The sequence below is a fragment of the Prionailurus viverrinus genome, unplaced genomic scaffold (assembly GCF_022837055.1).
Source record: "Prionailurus viverrinus isolate Anna unplaced genomic scaffold, UM_Priviv_1.0 scaffold_38, whole genome shotgun sequence".
Taxonomy (NCBI): Eukaryota; Metazoa; Chordata; class Mammalia; order Carnivora; family Felidae; genus Prionailurus; species Prionailurus viverrinus.
In genome coordinates, this window is record NW_025927606.1 from 1,085,001 (window position 1) to 1,105,282 (window position 20,282).

The 20,282-nt window shown below is 58.7% G+C and overlaps 1 protein-coding gene and 1 long non-coding RNA gene across 3 annotated transcripts in view; one reads left to right on the forward strand and one right to left on the reverse strand.

Moving 5' to 3' along the window:
* The window catches only part of CUNH16orf74 (chromosome unknown C16orf74 homolog), a 45,581-nt gene that overhangs the window by 18,389 nt on the left and 6,910 nt on the right, over positions 1–20,282 (reverse strand). Inside the window, exons 2-3 of one of the 2 annotated variants that reach the window (XM_047846173.1) lie at positions 13,131–13,233; positions 2,369–2,414 (exon numbers count right to left, since the gene is read on the reverse strand). In XM_047846173.1, the coding sequence (XP_047702129.1) occupies positions 2,369–2,396 (28 nt within the window). In that variant the 5' untranslated portion in view covers positions 2,397–2,414; positions 13,131–13,233. Of the gene's footprint in view, positions 1–2,368; positions 2,415–13,130; positions 13,339–20,282 lie in introns of those variants that run through there. The other variant, XM_047846172.1, reaches the window with a different exon arrangement.
* Positions 11,369–20,242, forward strand: LOC125158786 (uncharacterized). Its single transcript, XR_007149492.1, has 4 exons — positions 11,369–11,492; positions 15,513–15,670; positions 17,403–18,790; positions 20,000–20,242. It is a non-coding gene; the product is annotated as an uncharacterized LOC125158786 (long non-coding RNA).

A 20,282-nucleotide genomic window follows, 5' to 3' on the forward strand; every position in this document is an offset into this window, starting at 1 on the left:
GTGGGTCCGAGTCCCATTGTCAGACTCCGCACTCACAGTGTGCAGCCTGCTGCGGATTCTCGCTCTCTCTCCCTCTCTCTCTGCCCCTCCCCAGCTGTGCCCTTTCTCCCGCTCTCAAAAATAAATTAACAACAAAAAAAGGAAATAACAGTTAACAAAATCGGAAATGAAAGATGACCAAAACGGCACTGTTTACAAACGCAACAAGCTGGAAATGACCCAAGGCCAACTGTTGGCGGAAGGCGACACAGGCATCAGAGCGTGGAAGGACGCACAGGGCCCACACGAAACACATACGGGTCTCGGCCCCACAGCCGGGTGACGGCACGCCTCTGCGGGCGGCGAGGGCAGAGAAGGTAAGGTGGACGACTGCGTGCGCTGTGCACGTCCCTGGCGGCAAGAGTCAAACTCAGGCTCCGCAGAGCCTGGGTGGTGTTGGTGAAGCACAGAGAGCAGGTCCTGTGCCCAGCTTCCCCCGCCCCGCTGCCTGTCCCTCTCAAGTGGCCTGCCACCTCCAGGGATCACGGCTGTGAGAGGCTGGTGTGGCTGGTGGCAGGCCTCGCCCCTAAGAGCTACAGTGAAAAACACGCGAGCAGACCTCCCTCGACGGCACTGCCCCTGTCCCGGCAGGTGGCTCCTCGGGGGCCAGGCTGGAGGTGGCCCTTTGAAAGGCTCCCAGCGCCAGGAGCATTCAGCCTGCTGCCCTGCAGGGGCTTTCCCTCCGGGGAGGGGAGAGAGGGCGGCGGTGTGGTCCCCAGCGCCCGGGGCGTCCTCCCCTGCTTGGGCCCCAGAGGTTCCTCCAAGGCCTCGGTTTACTTGTCAGAGATGTGCTGGGACAGCAACCCAAAGCCCGGGACCGTGGGGGGCTGAGCGGATACCCCAAACGTGGCCTCTGCACACGAGGCACTCTCACTCCGCCTGAAAGAGGAGGGCCTGAGCACATCATGCTGAGTCAAGCAGGCCAGTCACAAGAGGACCGATACTGTACCACCCACTCAGATGAGGTGCGCGGGTGCCCGGGGTAAGCGCTTTCACAAAGACAGAAGGAAGGGCGGCGGGAGGTGGGGCCGGGAGAGGGGGCGGGGAGGGAGGGTGTGCAGCCGGCAGGGGCAGAGTTCGGGTCCGCAAAGCCGAGGCGGGTTCGGCCGCACACAGCGTGAGTGCGCTTGATGTCACGGCCCTCACTGTCCGCTTACACATGGTTGAGAGAGCGAACTTTATGTGACGTACATTTCGCCACGATTAAAACCCAAAACGATAAGCTGGCGCCGAATGCCTCCTCTGTGCCCCGCGCCGGGGAGGCCCGCAGCGAAGCCTGAAGGATGACGGTCCTTGAGCTCCAAGGGCGGGGTCTGGATGCGGCGGCTGGCCCTCCCCCCCCGGGTGTGCGCTCAGCAGGTGCCCCCCCCTACTCCTGCGTGGGCTCAGCCTGCGGCCTCAGAGGGGCCGGGCCCTGGAGGGAGGTGGGCTGCTTCCACCTCTCCAGCATCCCCGTCCCCACTTGGCAAACGACACCATGTGGGTGTCCAGGGGAACCACTGCCGCGCACCTGCTCCGCGTCTTAGAGAAACTGTCCATCAAGATGCCCCACCCCCTGGGCAAGGGGCGGGGCCCATACCCGAAGCGGGGCCCATCAGATGCGCTCCTGAGCTCACCCATCCGGGCAGGGGGACTGGAGGTGGTCCTTCTGCCTGGCCGGGGCCTTCCCACACCCCTGACTTCCTGCGGCGAAGGGATGGGGCCAGGGACACCCCCAAAACATCCAGGAGGTGAGTCAGCTCTGCGAGGCATGCCACCCACATGGGCGAGGGAGGGGCCATCAGAACGACCCCCAGGTTTCAGGCTGGGAGGCGTCTGTCACTGAATAACGGGCTTCAAGGGGAGAGGTCTCCCTGTGGACAGTGGCTGGACATCAGGGGCTAGGGCACAGGACAGATGTCTGCACTGCCTCTGCCAACACCTACCACGTGCCACCGTGACGCTGTGTCCTTCTAGGACCTTCCCCGGGCCCCGGCAGGCCGAACCCCCTATGCCGGTGACACCAGGCCCACAGGGTGCAGAGCAAAAACGCGGTGTGTGCCCGGCTCTTCCTCCCTTACTCTCCGCGGTTGGGATTAGTCCCCCTGAGGGAGAAGCCAAGGCCCAAGGGCACCGTGGCCAGGTCCCTCTCCTGCCAGTGGCAGGGAAGGAGGAGTGCTGAGAGTCACAGCCCGCACATATAAGGCACCTGCTGTGTACAGATGCTGCCTTGACTGGCGGTGCCCCCTCCCTCTCCGGGGTGTGCCTCCTGCTCTCTCCTGCCTCATTCCCGCACCGCCCCTACCTCCCTGGGCCCCAGAAGAGCTGGTGGGGGAGCCGCCCCCCTTACCTTTCAGGCAGGACAGCTTAAGCCCCATGGCGGCGCGTCCGCAGGCCTGCGGAGAGAGAAGGGGCTTGCTGGGTGCTGGCCATGTGCGGCCAAGCCCCCCCCCCCCACCGCAGCCCCACGGGTGCACAACAGGAAATAGTGGGGAGAGAAACCGCCGGTGACTGGCGAGGTCAGGGTGCGTGCTGGCTGCATCTGGGCTGAGTTTGCTCAAAGATGAGCCTGTGCTGGCGGAAAAAGCTTTCAGGTGCCTCGGAGCTAAATATACTGGAGGTCCTGGAGCATGGGGTGCAGCTGAGGTGAGGGTGTGGTCGGGCCGCCCTTCGGAACCGAAGCCACCTGGCCTTTCCGTTAAGGGGCTGCTGGCTTCAGAAGCAGCAGGGCGGGGGGGGGGAGGGGACCCTTGGCCAGCCTGCAGGTGGCCCTGAGCCCGCCGTGATGGGCTCACCTTCTGTTATGGTGCGGCCGCTCTTTATAAATGCGCGTGCTTTGGAGATCTAACAGATTGAGGCACCCGGGCCTTAGTGCGTGGGAGTTAAAACTGTCCCAAGTGTTCTCACGATCTGCCCGCCGATTGATGGATAAAACAGGGGGCAGCTGACGGGGTATGCGCCTGACACTCCACGGCAACAACCCCGGGAGATGTTACTACTTCCCCATTGACAGATGTGGAAATCAAGGCTCAGAGAGCTGGTGTCCCCTGCCTGAGGCCAGCCAGCTTCCTAGGAGAGGGGAGCTGGGGTTCCAACTCCGGGGCTGCCCCTCCAGGGGCCTGTGAGGCTTGCAGGCCCTTCCAGGGAAGGCGAGGCTCTTGTTTTCACCTCTGAGGGTCCTTGTGCCTGAGGGTCAATGGGGGCGGGGTGCTTATCCCTCCTTTCACAGGGAGCTGCCTGTGTGCCAGGCTGGGGAGGGGAGAGGGATGGAGGGGGCCGGCAGGGGGGCCCATCATCTCCTCGTCCTGCACAGAGGCTGGCACCGATGCCTAGGAAATGCTGGGGTCCCCCAGGCGTCCATGATGTGGGCTGTGCTGGTCCCCCCCTGGGAACTTATCAGTCATGCAGCATCTCGGGCACACCCAAATGAATCGGTATTTTAACAAGGTCCCCTGGGAGTCGTGTGCCTGTTAAGGTCAGAGATGCTGGCTCTGGGCCAGAAATTGTGGGGGTCTCAGCGTGGAAGATGGGGGGCAGTGAGGGTGTGGAGAAGTGGCTGGAAGTCCGGGAGACACGCAGGTCAGGAGATGGGGTGTGAGGGGGGACTTGGAGGGACCCAAGGAGATGGGGGATGGGCTGGGGACACAAGGGGGAGGGAGGGAGACAGGGCAGGGGAGGGACAGACACCCGTGGAGCATCTCTGACTTGGCCAGCTGACCACAGGCAGGTTCCTCAACCAACCTGGACTTCACTTTCCTCATCTTTAAAATGGGGAGGATGCTCTTGGAGGTGTCACTGAGCAGCATGGAAAACTGAGTTATCAGGGGGGCACAAGGCTCAAGAAGTGTCAGCTGCTGTGGTTTATGACAGTCCCAGAGAGAAGACGGGTCTTGCTTTCCAGCAGGGGGTCTTTCTCCAGGGCTGTCCTGTCCCGAGTGTGGTCCTGGCCCAGAGGCCTGGGACAAGCGATCGCCGGGAGCTCATGAGAAATGCCAGCTCTCGGGACCCATCCTGCCTGCAGTCTTGGGGGCTGTATCCACGCAAGACGCAGGGGAGGCTCAGCACAGCTGCCGAGGCACGGGGCCCAGCAAGATCGCCTGGGCACTTAGCAAAATACCGATGCCTGGGTCTCACCCCAGAGATTCCGGGGTAATTGGCCTGGGGTGTGGGCCTGGCACTGGGATTTTTAAAAGCTCCCCAGGGGATTCTAATGTGCAGGATGAAATGCCATGGAAAGGGTGTCCTTCCTCAGGGGGAGAGGAAGGGCTGGGCTGAGGGAAGAGAGAGCCCGTGAGCATAATGGGTGTTATTTCTGGAGCGTTCACTGTGTGCCCAGCACCCACCAGAGCTCCTGGACCGAGATTCCTGGTCAGTTAATGCTCCCAACAGCCCTTAGGGGTTGGGACCATCCCCACCTCACAGAGGAGGAAACACAGGCACAGAGAGGTTCGTTTGCACAAGGTCTTATGGGTAGCAAGTGGCGGGGTCAGGATTCAAACACGGCACTTTGGGCCCTAGAGCGACAACACTTCCAACCACAGAGCTGGGAGGGGGAGTGGTAGGCAGGGGGGTGGCCTAGACCTTCCCTCTGTCTCTCCCCACCCTCCCCGGGGCTGGGTCTCCGGCCCAGGGGTCTGCACCCCTGAGGTCGGGCTCACGAGCAAATACAGCCAGGGCCCACACTGGCCACTGTAAGCAGCCCGCATGACATCACGCTTTGTATGGTGCACCCCACTGATGTCACTGTGCCCTGCTGGGTGGTCCTCAAGTGGTGGCCACAGTGCACCCAACAGATCGCACATGCATCCCATCTCAGGGGTTATTATTTTTTAAAAAACTATTTATTTTGAGAGAGAGAGAGAGCAGGAGCAGGGAAAGGGCAGAGAGAGAGAGAGCAGGAGCAGGGCAGGGGCAGAGAGAGAGGGAGAGCAGGAGCAGGGGAGGGGCAGAGAGAGGGAGAGCAGGAGCAGGGGAGGGGCAGAGAGAGAGAGAGCAGGAGAAGGGGAGGGGCAGAGAGAGAGAGAGCAGGAGCAGGGGAGGAGCAGAGAGAGAGCAGGAGCAGGGGAGGGGCAGAGAGAGAGGGAGAGCAGGAGCAGGGGAGGGGCAGAGAGAGAGGGAGAGCAGGAGCAGGGGAGGGGCAGAGAGAGAGCAGGAGCAGGGGAGGGGCAGAGAGAGCAGGAGCAGGGGAGGGGCAGAGAGAGAGAGAGTAGGAGCAGGGGAGGGGCAGAGAGAGAGGGAGAGCAGGAGGAGGGGAGGGGCAGAGAGAGAGGGAGAGCAGGAGCAGGGGAGGGGCAGAGAGAGGGAGAGCAGGAGCAGGGGAGGGGCAGAGAGAGAGGGAGAGCAGGAGCAGGGGAGGGGCAGAGAGAGGGAGAGCAGGAGCAGGGAAGGGGCAGAGAGAGAGAGAGCAGGAGCAGGGGAGGGGCAGAGAGAGCAGGAGCAGGGGAGGGGCAGAGAGAGAGGGAGAGCAGGAGCAGGGGAGGGGCAGAGAGAGAGCAGGAGCAGGGGAGGGGCAGAGAGAGAGAGAGCAGGAGCAGGGGGAGGGGCAGAGAGAGAGCAGGAGCAGGGGAGGGGCAGAGAGAGAGAGAGAGAGAGAGAGAGAATCCCAAGCAGGCTCTGGACAGTGCAGAGCCCCACTGGATGCGGGGCTCGATACCACGAAGTTTGAAATCATGACCTGAGCTGAAATCAAGAGCCAGTGCTCAACAGGCTGACCCCCCAGACGCCCCCCCATCCCAGGGTTTAGACAATGGTTTATGAGGAGGTCTTCCTGGAGGAAGTGATGAAAAACCACCACCGTGCTGTGGGTGCAGGGGGAGGACACAACCAGGGCAGGGGCGCCGACACTGAAAGGTGGGAATATTCGTTATGTATCTTTGTGTTTGTTTGAAAAGCACTACAAGAGTAAAAAAAAAAAAAATTATCTGTAGGCGAAAGTATGGGGTCAACGCTCAGTTCTCTGATTTTTATCACTGGACCGAGTCTGTCAGAGACGGTTCCTGCCCCTAGGACACACACGCCCAAGGGTCCAGGGCCATCACGCCTGCAACTGAACTCTCAGCTTGCACAGCTGGAAAGTCAACACACGCATGTGTATGTGCGGAGGCAGAATGTGGCCAAACGTTCATCTCTGGGGAAGGGCACGAGGGGCACCTGGTGTTCTTGCAACTTTTCTGGAAGCTTGAAACTATTTCCAGGAGTCAACCAGGGAAAAAACCGGCAGAGACAACAGGGGTCCCGCAGCCCCTGTGCCCAACACCGCGGTGGCACGGGAGTTTTGTGCATCGGACCCCGTTTTTCTAGAAACTTCTCTGATGCAGTGGGAGGTGTGCTCTATGCTGTGCCGGGAGCACCACCTCCCTAAGAGTTGCCTCGAATTGACAGGTGTCGTCCCAGAGCTGCCTTGTAGCTAAAAAAATACCCGTCTTGGGACGCCAGGGGGGCTCGGTCGGCTTGGTGTCGACTCTTGATTTCAGCTCAGGTCATGATACCATGGTTCATGAGATAGAGCCCCACGCTGGGCTCCCCACTGACAGCACAGAGCCTGCTTTGGATTTTCTCTCCCCATCTCTCTCGGCCCCTCCCCTGCTCCTTCTCTCTCCCTCTCTCTCTTTCTCAAAATAAAGAAGTTTAAAAATAACCACCTCAAAACACCCAGCAGGGAAGGAGGGAAGGAAGTGGGGAAGGGAGAGGGAGGGAAGGATGGAGGAAAGGGGGAAGAAAGGAAGAAGGGAGGGAGGGAGGAAAGGAAGGGGGAGGGGGAGGAGAGGAAGAGGAGTGGGATGGAGGGAGGGGATAAGGGGGGGACAGAGGGGAAGGGGGAGGGGAAGTGGGAGGGAGGGGGAAAGGGGAGAGAAGTGGGGAGGGGGGAGGGACGGAGGTTGATGAAAGAACAGCCGATGAAGCAGGCAAGAGGCAGAGGAAGCAGGCGTGGCCCCAGCTGGTGCAGGGACACAGGACAAGAAGCTGCGCCAGGGTCAGGCAGAGGTGGCACCTAGGGGTCGCGTCAGCGTGCAGCGATTCTGTTTCAGCTTTCTAGAATTCCCAGGTGCAGAATGTTCACAAAGCACCGTTCCTCATCCCAGCGCCCCGCCATGCCTCTCCTCCTCCAGCTCCTCCCTCCCCACGGGACAGAAGGTGGGCGGCAGGTGGGGAGTGGCCCTGGGGATTGAGGAAGAGCTGGGGTCCAAGAGCTGTGTGACCTCAGCCAAGGCACTTCCCTCTCTGAGCCTGAGGTTCTGAAGTTCGGCCCCCCCAGGCTCTGTGTCCTGGTCTGTGAAACAGGCATCCTGCCACCAGCCTCAGGGACGGTGGCCACCGTCACTGTCAGTCAGTCAGTCACTGTCACGGAGCAGTCCGGGGGGGGGGGGGGGGGGCACTGCATCAGAAGACTGCCCGGGGCATCCCGAGTTGGGTCCAGAGGAGGAGGTGCTCCCCGAGGTGACCCACTCCCTCTGGGGTGGGGGGTGGGGGCTGGGGGCGGAGGGCCAGCTCGGAAGAGGCCACGGATGCTGCGTGGGAGAGGCCCCGCGTGGGACGGGCTGAAGCTTGATTCTACACCTGTGTGAGTGGAGGCCTTCCTTCACGGTCATTCTCACGGCAACGACAGCTGACTGATATCAAGTGAACGCTTTTAAAAAGCCAAGTCTTTGGGTGCCTGGGTGGCTCAGTCGGTTGAGCGTCCGACTTCGGCTCAGGTCATGGTCTCACGGTCTGTGAGTTGGAGCCCCGCGTCGGGCTCTGTGCTGACAGCTCAGAGCCTGGAGCCTGTTTCAGATTCTGTGTCTCCCTCTCTCTCTGACCTTCCCCCGTTCATGCTCTCTCTCTGTCTCAAAAGTAAATAAACGTTAAAAAATAAATAAATAAAAAGCCAATTCGTGAGCCGAGATGATTATAAAAATTACTCCGCTCAGGGGTGCCCGGGTGGCTCAGTCGGTTGAGCGCCTGACTTTGGCTCAGGTCCTGATCTCACAGCTGGTGAGTTCGAGCCCAGCGTCGTCGGGCTCTGTGCTGACAGCTCGGGCGGGCCTGCTTCGGATTCTGTGTCTCCTTCTTTCTCTGCCCCTCCCCCGCTTACACTCTGTCTCTCTCTCAAAAATAAGTAAAACCCCTACAATTTTTTAGAAAGTAACGATTTAATGGGAGAAAGGAGATCTGGCGGGAGGGGTCCCCCCCTGGGCTCCAAGTGCAGTCAGGCTAGTTTAGGTATAAATGTTCTCTCTTTCACACTTTTGCAGGAGTGTGAAAAACCTCCCTTTCATATTGAATCAGGCTGTTTATGTTCCCTTGGAAATATCAGATTGTTAATTATTTGCACAACAGCTTGAAGTAGAACAGGTTCTTTCTTGCACCCAGGCATAAAAATCCCCCTACGCCAAACGGCCACGACAGGGACAGGCAATGATACAAACTTCCTTCCTCCCGCGGTGGGGGGGGGGGGGGCCCTGTCCCTCCTCTGCGCCATCAAGATAGATGGGGATCAGCTCTTTGCACACCACACGGCGTTCTCTGAAACCATGAGCATCTCCAGGGCAAGGACACGCTTGGCCAAGCTGTCTGTGCCTGTTTTCACGGCAGCCTTCAAGACACTACCACCGGCCCACAGCAGTGAGTGCCTGCCGGCTCACCTACGGGTTCGCAGTGCAAAGGGAAAAGTCAACCGGTTTGTTCTCTGCACAGAGCAGAAAAATTAAGGCGACGCGCCGGCTGGCTGGGGGGCCGGAGCGGGCGGGGAGGTGCCTACTTCTAGAAGGCTGGCCCCTGGGGGTCTGTTTGCTGATGCCCTTCAGTTCCTACTTTTGCAGCTCAGAAGCTGGGCTCTAGAGGGGGAGATAAAATCTTTCTGGAGTGAATCATACAGGTCTAGGGTTGGAAGTGGCCGTAGATAAACGGTTCCTGATAAAATATAGAGTGTCCAATTGGGGCAGGACATACTCATATTAAAAATCTTTCATCATTTATCTGCAATTGAAAACTGGGCATCCTGGTTTTTTTGTTTTTTTTTTTTTTAAAGATTGTCTTTTCTTTTTTTAAAGTGCTTATTTTTGAGAGAGAGACAGAGCGTGAGTGGAGGAGAGGCCAAGAGACACAGAATCCAAAGCAGGCTCCGGGCTCTGAGCTGTTAGCACAGAGCCCGACGCGGGGCTCGAACTCGCGGACCGCGATATCGTGACCTGAGCTGAAGTCGGATGCTTAACCGACTGAGCCACCCAGGCCCTGCTTCTTTTCTTTTTTTTATTTTTCTTTTTTATTTTTTTTTCTTTTCTTTTTTTAAAGTAGGATCCACACCCAATGTGGGACTTGAACTCACAAGGCTGGGATTAAGAGTCCCATGCTCTACCAACTAAGCCAGCCAGGTGCCCCTTAAAAATTTTATTTTGGGGGCACCTGGGTGACTCAGTCAATTGAGCATCTGACTGTTATTTCAGCTCGGGTCACTATCCCAGGGCAGTGGGATTGAGGCCCGTGTTGGGCTCTGTGCTGAGAATGGAACCTGCTTAAAATTCTCTCTCTCTCTGTCTCTCTCTCTCCCCCCCTCTCTCCTGCTCACAATTCTGTCTCTCTCTAAAATTAAAAAAAAAAATAGGGGTGCCTGGGTGGCTCATTCAGTTAAGTTCAACTTCGGCTCAGGCCACGATCTCACGGCTCCTGGGTTCGAGCCCCGCGTCGGGCTCTGTGCTGACAGCTCAGAGCCTGGAGCCTGCTTCAGATTCTGTGTCTCCCTCTCTTTGCCCCTCCCCTCCCCATGCTCTCTCTCTCAAAGGTGAATAAACAGTAAAACACTTTTTTAATTAAAAAAATAAAATTAAAACAGTAACAGTAAAAAAGATTTTAAGTAATCTCTACCCCCAATGTGGGGCTCGAACTCGTGACCCCAAGATCAGGAGGCGCACGCTCCACCGACAGAGCCAGCCACGGGCATCCCGAATTCTTATTTGCTAGAGCCGGCAGCTCTACACAGAGGTGGCCGTCGTTCTAACATGGGTCTCCCAGATGAGGACACGGAGACCCAGAGAGGGAAAGTGAGTGAAAGGCAGAGTCCAGCTGGAAGTCTGACCCTGGTCTCTGCAGAGCCACCTCCCAGAAGAGATCAGAATAACCCTCTCGAGGTGGCGCCTCCTGAACAAAGACCTCACCTGAAGCCCAGGGAGAGGGCAAGGGGGAAGCATCATCGCTGAGGAATGCGACACTCTGCCTATGTGGGTGGGCCCACGGCAGGAGGGAACCAGGTGCCGCTCCCAGCCAGTGAGGGTGGGGAGGAGGGGGGACCTGGGCAAGCTGTCCACACCTGGGTGCGTGTTGCAAACACAGGGGAGCAGATACTAACAGGCTGGGCACGCTGGGCTCCCCGTAGGCACAAGGAACATCTTGGTTTTCTTCCTTCTTTAGAAAAGGCACTTTCTTTTTGTCACAGGCTTAGAATTCCTGCAATTCCAGCCAGAGGGTCTGTGCCGGGAACAGATGCTACGAGTGTTAACACGCCTCCCATCCTGGTACACAGAGTGCAAAACATGAACATCTCCTGGCCTTTGCCCGCGGGCCTGCAGGAGGCTGTGAGCTCCTCTCCGAGAGACAGCGCGGGGACAGAGAGCCCGGGGACAGCTGCCAGGGGCCAGTAGCAAGTGAGAGAGGATGGGGGGCAGGGCACACACTGACCTTGCCAGCTGCTATTCTGTCACGGCACAGGGTGCTTCCCTGGGATTGACCGTGTAACTTTGAGCAAAATACTTGCCCACTGCCTGCTTGGGCCTCTGTGTGGTCAAGTCCAATGCTTGAAAAGGTTTGTGTACCTTTTCAAATGTCATATGCCAATAAAAGTGTTTATTTCAAAATAAGAAGTATGCTGTTAGAAGTCAAGATAATGGTTAATGAACCACGGGTTAATTTTAAAACATGTGATTAAAAGGGCGCCTGGGTGGCTTAGTCAGCTGAGCATCTGATTCTTGATTTCGACCCAGGCAGGTCGTGATCTCACAGTTCGTGGGTTTGAGCCCCACGTCAGGCTCTGCCCTGACAGTGCAGGGCCTGCTTGGGATTCTCTCTCTCCCTTTCTCTCTCAAAATAAATAATCATTGAAATAAAAAACATGCAGTTAAAAAAACATTTTTTTTAAGTAAGTTCCACACCCATGGTGGGGCTCGAACTCACAACCTTGAGATCAAGAATCATTTGCTCTTCTGACTGAGCCGGCCAGGTGCCCCCCAAAACACGCAATTGTTTGTTTAAAAAAAATTTTTTTTATGTTTATTTTTGAGAGAGAGAGAGAGAGAGAGAGAGAGAGAGACAGAATCCGAAGCAAACTCCAGGCTCTGAGCTGTCAGCACAGAGCCCGACGTGGAGTTCGAACCCACAGGTTGTGAGATCATGACCTGAGCCGAAGTTGGACGCTCAACTGACTGAGCCACCCAGGCGCCCCATGCATTTGTTTTTCTCCAGCGGCCTTGATGACAGGAGCCACAAACTACCAGCCCACAGCAGTGAGTACCTGCCAGCTCACCTCCTGAAGGTTTTCAGTGTAAAGAGAAAAGTAAATGATGCGCACTGCCTGTGGGGGACAAGGAACCAGCAATGGCTCCCAGGGAAGACTGTGGCTGGGGGTGTGGGGGGGCGGTGTGCAGGAGGAGATTCCTGGGGGAGTTCTACTTCTGGATGTGGGTGCACGCTTTTGATGTGCACATATTACCACGTGTATATTGTACCGTGATGATATTTTAATGGGGGGGGGGGTTTGCACTTGGTGGTCCCGGAGGCCTGGCCTTGCCTCTTTCCCGCCCCATGAGCTTCACAAGCCTCTGTGTCCGCATCTGTGAAATGGGGATAATACCAGTATCCGGTCAGAGGATGAAAAGGAACAACCCAGGTGATGGGACCAGCTCCCACCACGGGGTCTGGTACGGCGGGGCTCGCTCCGTGTTCAACAGCACTGCTCTCTTTTCATGCCAGCTGAGGGCAAGTTCCAGGCTCAAGTCCTCAGAGGGGACCTAAACTCCCGCTCAGCGCCCACTGAGTTGCACCCCACCAGCAAGGGCTTCCAGGGAGAGGAGATTAGGTGGTGAAGCTTTCAGCCTCCTTGGGGCTTGCAGAGGGATTAAGTCTTTCCATAAATACACTGCTTCCCTCCCTCCCTCCCACCCTTCCATCCATCCGGAGGAACCGGTACCCAGGGTGGGGACGAAGAACCCAAGGTGGGTGTGGCCCGAACAAGGTAAGTGGGAGGGCTGGTGCAGGGATCCTTGGGGGCTGGGCAGGAAACACCAGGGCCTGCCGGTCCAGCCGCGCCTCTCTGAGCCTCAGCTTCCTCATCTGTAAACTGGGGTGTTCGTCCCACAAAGGCTGCACGATCTCAGAAGTGCCTTCACCCCGCTGCCTTCCATCTCCCCTCTGGCTGCTCAGCCGGCACAGGCTGACCCTGCTGTGGGTTCTACCCAGGCCCCGGAGCCCGGCGCCTCGGGACAGTCCGACCGCCCTTGACCCCGCCCCCCACGCGGCCGAACAAGCGGAGCTGCGGGTCTCCCTTAATGAGAGCCTCCCCGGGTTCCGCTGAGCTCTGCCTGCCCGGAGAAGGCGCGCGTGCGTTCACACTGGTCGCCCTTTGCGGTTGCAAACCTGCTTTGATGCCCTGGGAGCCGAGGGGGCCCCTAAGTGAGGCGGCTCATAAATAATATAGTTTGAAATACTCGATCGAGGGGAAATGGTTCCTCTCGAGGCCTCCTGCCCCCACCCCCGGCTGGGCTCCTTTCCAGCTCTGAGGAATGGCGGTCTGGCCCATTCCCGAGGAACTCGTGACAGCGCGGGGTGTCGGCTGGAGAGTGGGGGGCCAGAGGCGGCCACACCCCCCACCCTCCCCGTGTAAGTTGCAACACGGCCAGAGGGGCCCAACTCTGCCCCAGCCCGAGTCTCCGCAGAAAAGTCTGCGAGAAGTTAGGGGGACGTCCGGGCCCGCGAGGGTTCCCCGCCCCCCTCCCCCCCACCGCCCCTGGGGACCCTCTGGCCTCCCCGGGCGCGCCCTTCCCGCCGCGGGAGCCGGCGGGGCGTGGACGCCGCTCGGGGGACTGCAGCTCTCGGGGACCGCGGCGTCCACTGGAAGGGGTGGGCGGGCAGCGCGGGGCACTCACCGCTTCCTGGGGGGCTCACTGCGGAGCCGCGCCCGGGCCGCACGGGGCCCACCCGGGCGCTGGTGGCGGCGGCGGCCGGGCTCCGGGGGCCGCGGCGACGAGCCTGCAAGAGAGAGCAGCGGGGGTCATGGCCCGGGCCGGGTAGCGCACTGGGGTCCCCGCTCCGCCCCGGCGGGCGCTCCTGGCCGCCGCCGCCGCCGCGAGCACGCCTCCCGCCCCCCCCTCCCCTCCCCGGCCCCTCGGGGCGGTGCCGCCCGCAGCCCCGCCCCGCCCGCGGGCGCCGGATCGCACGGCCCGGGCGCGGGGGCGGAGCAGGCCCGCCCGCCACCTCCCGCCGACCGTGCCAGGGGCGCGCCCGGCGCCCGCGCCTCCGGCCTCCCGCCTCAGTTTCCTCTCGCCCTGCCCGGAGGAGGAGGAGGAGGGTGGGGCCCAAGGAAAGTGTGGGCCCCTCCCCGGGGCTGGGTGCCAAGCTTCCTGAAGCCGTGCACCCCTGCCCGGGGCGGGGGGGGGGGGGGGGGCGGCGGTGCGTGGAGAGGGGCTCCGGGGTCACCCCCTACCGTGTGGTCAGACTTGAGTCGGCCCCGTCGCCCGGCTGCAGGGAGGGGAGGCTCCAACATCCCGCCATCCCCAGTCCCCTACCCCTGCGGGGGGCCCTGGGGACGAGTAAGCAACGTGCCCCCACGTCTTAGGGGAGCTATGGGGCCTCGGATGGCCCTCGTGATCAAAAGGCAGCCTCCCTGGTGTCGGGGTCTGGCCCCTCTGCTCTCTGCCCGCGCTATCACTCTTCACCTCTGGAGGTGACAGCTTCAGATATTTGCTGATACCCAGCTGGGAGTAACTCCCCAGTTACTCCCCAGTTCCCCTCCTGGTGGGTACAGAGATCTTTTATCCAAATGGGTTTCTTAGGAGGCTCCCTGGTGTGGAGGTCTCGGCTGGCACCGACCCAGCTAGCCAGGAGGAACAAAAGTGTCCCCTCCAGGGTTCTTTCTGGAACCAGCTCCATCTGCCACGCCACTCATGCCAGCTCCATCTAACACGCCCAAAGTCTCCACACCCTGTGTGCTGTGTGTACTTCTGGGGGCTTGGAAGGGGAAACTGAGTCACAGAGCAGGACAGTGACACTCCCTTGGCGAAAGCAGGAAAGAATTGAGTTGCAGGAAATAGAGTCAGCATCCTAGCTGTGTTCGCCCTTTGAGTCATTCCTAAAAATGCTGCAATCTTTTTGTATCAAAGTCAGGAGTGACAGGTAGAAATGTATCCTGTTCCCCTCCCAAAAGGACAGAAGGGGGCAGGGTTAGGGACAGGACGCTCCTTCCATGGGTCCCCACTGGGAGGGAAGGTGGGCTGCCCAGGGTCTTGCGTCCTGGCTGTGAGCTGTGGGGCAGGGCTGCTCGGAATTGTCTCCTTCAATGGTGGCAACACAGGTGTGGGGGAGGCCCTGGGGACGGTGGGCACAGCCACCAGGGCCTTGTTCCTGCCAGGTGGAGACCAGCAAGGCCTTTCCAGCAGGCAGAGAAGTCCTCGGCCGGCTGAACGGATGCTCGTTGTGAGATCAGCATTTCCGGGCCTCGGTTTCCACAAGGGACAACTGGGGATCTATTCGTGTCTACAAGACCTTTTGGAGCACTTACTCTGCGCCAGGCACCGGGGAACCCCAGTGTGTAGGATCACTGTCAGTGATGGCGTCACCTATGCCTGAAACCCCCACGTCATCACCTGCTCAGGACGGGCCCTGCGAGGGGGAGACCCTGATGCTCTCTCCATTTCCCCAGGGGGCTGCGGCACAGGCCAGCTAGTGGGCCCAGGGAGAGACCTTGTCCCCATTCAGGGCGGGAGGTTGGGGGTTGCTACCGAGAGGTGGCCAGGAGGATGCGTTTTGTCAACAGCAAGGGTGGAGATGAGGAATGCAAACAATCCAGGTTAACTTGCTCCTCCCCCGCCCGGCTCCCCCTCCCTCCCCCTCCGTCCCCCGGGGAACAGGAGGGGTTGTGCTTCAGTGTGTCAGAACTGCTCAGGGTCTGCACTTGACATTGACATCCTCCCGGGGCTGGGTCATTCTCTGTCATGGGGGCCGTCCTGGGCACTGCGGGATACTGAACGGCATCCTTGGCCTTCACCCCCTGGAGGCCACTAGCATCACCTCCCCCTTTGCAACTTGTGACAGCTAGACACCTGTCCACTGGGGGGCGCAGTCACCTGCTCATCCCCTGAGTGGATTCCAGCGGTTGGGGGGTGCGGGGCGGGGGGGGGGGGGGGGGGAGGTGAACAAGCAGATAAATGAAAATGCATAAAGCAAACGCCCAGGCCCAGGCTCACCCCAGGGATCCCGGCCTAATTGGTCCAGGCAGAGCCCAGGTAAGGGTGTTTTCTAAAAACTCCCAGGTGACACACGCATTGGCTGCTCCCATGGAGAACCTCGAGTCTTAACGTCAGAGCCCACTTGGCAGACTGGGGACTTAGGACACATCAACCAAGTGCCGTGTGTGACACGTGTACAGATCCTGATACGCACAGACCTGCTATGAAAAGGTGTTTGTGAGGTAACAGTGGAAAAAGGAACAGAGTCTGGGTATTAGATAATATTAAGAAATTATGAATTTGAGAAACAGCTGGACGTGGGGGAAGGGAAGGAAAACTACGATAAAAACGGAGAAGGCAAATTATAAGAGACTCCTAAATACAGAGAACAAACTGAGGGTTGACAAGGGAGGTGGGTGGGGGATGGGCACTGAGGAGGCCACTTGTTGGGAGGAGCTCTGGGTGTTGTAGGTAAGAGATGAGTCACTGGATTCTATTCCTGAAGCCAAGACTACACTGTACGTTAACGAACTTGAATTTAAACTAAAAAAAAGAAATTATTACTAATTTTAATAGATACGGCAGTGGTATCATTGTGCTTTTAAAAGCTCCTGTTAGCGATGCATAGGGAAGTGTATTTATGGGTCAATTTGGTATGAGGAGCAGTTTATTTTAAAAGTGTCCAGGAAAATAAAAAGGTGGAGGAGAGGGGCGCCTGGGTGGCTCAGTCAGTTGAGCAGCCGACTTCGGCTCAGGTCATGATCTCACGGTCCGTGAGTTCGAGCCCTGCGTCGGGCTCTGTGCTGACAGCTCAGAGCCTGGAGCCTGTTTCGGATTCTGTGTCTCCCTCTCTCTGACCCTCCCCCGATCATGTTCTGTCTCTCTCTGTCTCAAAAATAAATAAACGTTAAAAAAAATTAAAAAAAAAAGGTGGAGGAGAGAGACAAAGCAAATGACGGGAAACGTGGATAATTGTCGAAGTTACGTGGATGTTCATCAGGCTGTTCTCTCCACTTGAGTGTGTGTTTGCCACTTTCCAAAGAGAGGCACCTGACGGGCTTAGTCGGTGGAGCTTATGACTCTTGATCTCGGGGTCGTGAGCTACAGCTCCACATTGGGTGTAGAAATCACTTAAATAAATCTTTAAGAAAAGAAAAAAGAAAATTTCCAAAAATAAAAAGATTTTGGTTTAAAAGAAAAAAAGAGAGAGAGAGAGAAAGAGAGAGGGCCTATGTGGGCACTGTTCTGGCAGCCGGGTAAGGTACCCACCCCCTGGAGCTTGGGCTTGGTGTGGGGGTGGGGTGGGTTCTGGGAGCGGAGGCTCACCTTGCACCCCCACCTGGAAGCAGCCGTTACTGAAGAGAGGAGTGGGCAGCCTTGAACCTGCAGGCGGGGGGGGGGGGGGGGGGGGGCCCACACCAGGCCTGTGACCAGAATCACCTGGAGCTTTGGGAAAAGGCAGGTGCTGCAGGCCAGGGGAGGCTTCCTTAGGTGTGGGCCCCCTGACACCTGTCCCCAAAGCCCTTCCTTTTCAGCCCCAAACCCCTTGGTCTGCAGAGGAAGCAGGCCGGTGGGAGCAATTCCTCCCGGCCCGGCCCCTCCCCCGGGGATGAGCCCAGCAACAGCTTCCTGTGCGGGATTCAGCAAGAGTCCCCAGCCCTGACAGAGTGCCTGCATGTGCCACAGGCTCTGGGCTCTAGTGGGTGAGCAAGACCGTCGAGAGCCCTGGCCCCGTGGACATTAGGGGCTGCGCACTGAGAAGGAAACTAAAATGGTAGGAGGCTGTGAAGGGTGGTGGCGGGGAGCTAACACTTTGCAGAAGGTGGCCTTTCGGGAAGCCTCTGGAGGGCATCAGGAGGAAACGCTAGCTTCGGGGATTCTGGCTTCAGGGCAGGTCCCAAGAAGGGCAGAAAAGGGAGCACAGTTATAGGACACCTTCCTCCCCCTGAAACGTCTCCTCCCCCACTGCCCTAGCCCCGCCGGCCCCTCCTGACTTGCAGAGCTCTGAGCAAGGGTCCCTTTGCCGGTGTGGAACCGCAGCCTGTCGTGGGTTCACCGGCCATGTCGCTGAAGGTCTGTCTGTCACTAGCAGGTAAGCCCCCAGGAGGCAGGGACCAGGTCTGCTTTGCTGACGGTCACATGGTTGCCAGAGTGCAGGCACTCCACGCTTCAGGGAGAATGGGGTGTGAATGAGTGGACGAAGAATTACAAGTCCTCAGAAGGGTTCTGGGGGACTAGGGGACCAGACGCGTCCCAGACGCTAGGGTCCATTCCCAAAGGGAGCCATCTGCCAAAATGCCAACCAGCGCAGTTGGCTGGGGGAGCTATAGGGGAGAGCCCCTCTCCGAGGGTGCTGTGCCCAGATACAGGGAGGAGCTGGTCCTGTCTCTGTGACCTGGTCACTTGGGGCCCTTCTCAGTTGTCACAGAGGGGCTGCATGGAGGAGGGTGACAGTCCCCATCTGGGCTGCATCAGGAGATGGGGCCAGAGGCCACGGAGAGGAGGGGAGGTGTGGTTGTTCCGGACACTTTCTGGGCCTAGACGGACATCAGGCAGGCCCGAGTCTCAGCGGGGACCGAGGGTGGGCTGCGATCTGGGACGATCGCAGGACAGCCTGTGATATGGCACAGGGTTGGGGTGGGGGGGCGGTGGTCCTGCAGTCTGGCCTCCTAGCAGACCCCACATGGGTCTGAGAAGCTTGGGTCTGCCTGGTCACTGTGATGCAACCACCCTGTACCCCGGGAGCACCACCGAGTCACGGGTGGCTTGGAGGGATCTGGGTCATCTGACAATGGCAAGTCCCCATCAGGTGACAGCAGCCCCAGCCTGTGCCCAAGAACCACCTGGCCGAGCCCACGCATCCCACAGAACTGGGAGGAAATAGAACACAGTCGTTGTTTCAAGCCACTTAGCTTTGGGACATTTGTTACACGGCAACAGATTGCTGAGACAAGCTTCTACGAAGTGCCAAGCATAGATGTGATCTGAGTTAATGCTTTGTTTAAGCTTGGCCTTAGTTTGTTGCAGTCAGATTTATGAATTATTCCACATGTCCAAAAAAGCACAGAGCATGAGAAAATGTACACCTACAACTTGCTATATTTGCTTGGGTTTCTGTTGTTGCTGTGACAGATACTCGAAGCTCTGTGTGTCCCCCTCCCCAATCTCATCCCCTTCCCTGCCTGTCCTCCTGGCTGCGAGGCTGACCGTCCTGCTGTGCCCTGCTGGATACCTGTGCACTCACAGACGGTCTGCAGTTGTCTGGGTTTGCCTCGGGAGGCGCCTTGCCAGGCGGCGGGCCGAGGATGCCGGGCCGGAGAGGGGCAGGGCTGGCCTCTCTCGCCAGGACCCTCCAGCACGGGGTGAGTGGCAGCTGGCTCTTTCTTTCCGAGGGAGCTTTGGTGTGTGTGCATGTGCTCGCACGGTGCTGCGGGACGTTGGGAACGTGGGCCATGGGACTGGGGATTGGGGATTGGGGATGGGGCGCCTGGAGTTTATTCCGCGGATGGGAGGGTGGACGGGAGCGGCCCTGGCGAGGCCACGGCCGGGGCGGGGGCCGGGTACACGGGACTGGTTGTGCCACCCTCTCCCTTTTTAAATCACAATTTTCCCTTTGTATTCATTTCATATATTAAGCGAAATGCAGATAAATGCGTTCTCCTTCACACAGGACACAGTAAGTGTTCTAGATATAAATAAACACTGGCTGGAAACACTCTTGCCAATGTGAGTCTTACAATGATAATTCAGTTTTCTTCAAATGTCTCCACATATATGTTTGAAAATTCCCTAAGTAAAAGTTACAAAAGAAACACAGGCCCTGGGGAGACAGGCCCCAGGAGACGGGGACTAACTAGGTGGCTGCACGGGGGGGGGGGGGGGGGGGGACGGTCTGTGCTGGGCTGTCTGCCCCAGAGGGTCCCTCCCCGAGAGCCCTTGCTGCTCTGAGGTCGTCAGCAGGGCCACAGGGGCTCAACCCCACCCTGGGGGAGGCTGAGACGCCCCCTCTTCACGCCCCAGGCTGGGTCTGGCTCCCTCCTCAACGCTCCTCAAATGCCCAGGGCCCTCCAACCTCCATGACCACGCTGTCCCAGCAGTTTTGTGCCCCTGGGGGATGGTGGGAGGGCTTGGCTGGGGGCCGGCAGCAGTGAATGAGTCTCATCCCTGCGTCCTGGTCGGCACGCGAACCTGGGGAGTCGGGAAAGAGCCTCACTTTGCCTTCAGGGAGCAGCCGTAACTTTGGGAGAACCAGACAGATTGGAGCTCACGCCCGTGATGAGCTGGCCTGGGTGCCGGGCCCCACGTTAAGTTGCGTGGCCTTCCGAGGCAGACGCCTTGTACAGAGGGAGGGCTGAGGCCGGTAGCGGTGCCTCACTTGCCCCAGGGCTTGGGCTGGAGGTGGCAGGGCCTGGGTTTCTACCCGGCAGTCAGGCGTCCCTCGCCGCCCTCCATGCGCGCTGCGGCCGGAAGTCAGCGCGTGAGCGCAACTGTCCCTGCCCGGGGACCATCGGGGCTGCCCGTCGGGGGAGAGGGCAGAAAGTGGCCACAGGCAAAGCAGCATCTGCCCACAGATGCAGAGTCACGAGATTCGATTTATACGTCACCAAAGTAAAAACCTTCAAGAGACACCATTACAGAAATGAATGGACAAGCCACAGACTAGAAGAACTCATTTGCGAATCATGTATCTGAGAAAGGACTGAATACAGAAAGAAGCCTTAAGACTCAATAATAAGGAGGCAAGTAACTCAATTAAAAACTTAAGCTTAAGGGGTGCCCGGGTGGCTCAGTAGGTTGAGCCTCTGACTCTTGATTTCAGCTCAGGTCATGATCCCAGGGTCGTGGGATCGAGCC